Source organism: the organism of the source record quoted next (assembly GCF_019968985.1).
Source record: "MAG: Porospora cf. gigantea B chromosome Unknown PgB_NODE_13169_length_1021_cov_3742.31, whole genome shotgun sequence".
Taxonomy (NCBI): Eukaryota; Apicomplexa; class Conoidasida; order Eugregarinorida; family Porosporidae; genus Porospora; species Porospora cf. gigantea B.
This window is the reverse complement of record NW_027178636.1, coordinates 12-1,021: the sequence shown is the minus strand read 5'-3', so window position 1 is coordinate 1,021 and position 1,010 is coordinate 12. Positions and strand designations below refer to the sequence as shown.

The 1,010-nt window shown below is 51.0% G+C and overlaps 1 protein-coding gene across 1 annotated transcript; it reads left to right on the top strand.

Annotated features, from left to right (window-relative positions):
* Positions 1 to 46: 46 nt before the first annotated feature.
* KVP17_003130 (uncharacterized protein) lies at positions 47 to 634 on the top strand (the record flags this gene model as incomplete). Its single annotated transcript, XM_068520090.1, has 1 exon — positions 47 to 634. One exon carries the CDS (start codon positions 47 to 49, stop codon positions 632 to 634), a length of 588 nt encoding a protein of 195 aa, XP_068378848.1.
* Positions 635 to 1,010: the final 376 nt, after the last annotated feature.

Here is a 1,010-nt window from a genome sequence, read left to right as displayed (position 1 = left end):
TGCTCTTGGACCATCAGCGACAGCCGTGAACCACTTTGACGATATCATGGTGGCGGCAAAGGATGACGAGTCCCTTTTTGATGCTCTCTCAGTTCTCCTGAATCTGATGGTTCACAAGTACAACCTCAGAATCCACTGGGCCAAATCGGTATTTGGTGTTCCCGAAGTGGAGTACTTGGGATACTACTGGTCAAGCTCGGGCTATCGGATGCCTCCTGACAGAGCTCTGGTACTTAGCAAGCTAAGGGCTCCTTCAGACGTATCTGAGGTTCGAAGCTTTATGGCCTGGGCGAATCGTTACAGTCGCTTCTGCAAAAGCCTTCAAGCCCTCTTGGCTCCCATATCTGATCTGCTGCGAGCAGAATCGTCTTTCGAATGGACAGATGAGTTAGAAGCTCGATTTAAGCAAGCGAAGGAAGTCATCGGATCGGAATCGGTCCTCTCGTATCCCGATTGGTCTGCCCCCTTCGAGGTTTTTCTCGACTGGAGCAAGGCGGCCATCTCCGCCAGTCTGGAGCAGGCGCACGGACCGCTATCCTTCGACGGAAGGAAATGCAAGACTGAACAGACTTACTCATCTTTCGACGGTGAGGCGGCGGCTCTGCGATTTGCTCTGGAGCGTTACAAGGACTAGGACCACAACAACGATCTGGACGGACAATCGAGATCTTCTTGTGGTAAACACAACCCGCCGGGCAACTTCTGCCAAAGTCGAACGCATTCGACAGATGGTTCAGTCGTTTCCAGGTCTGACTATCAAGCATATTTCGGGGTCGCAAAACCAAGATAGGGAGCAGCGAATAAACTGTGATCCTAATGTGTGGTCGTAGATTAGTATGTGCCCCACGATACGTTTGCACCATCACCGTGGACGGAGCAGAGACGAATTTTCCGTACATTGTAACTAACCAGTGTTAAATTTCTGAGAACAATGGAAGAGGCAATTTCCAGAATTGCCTCTTCGCAATCTCTGATCCTGGCTGCCTCAGGCTTCCCTGAAGAAGGCGCTG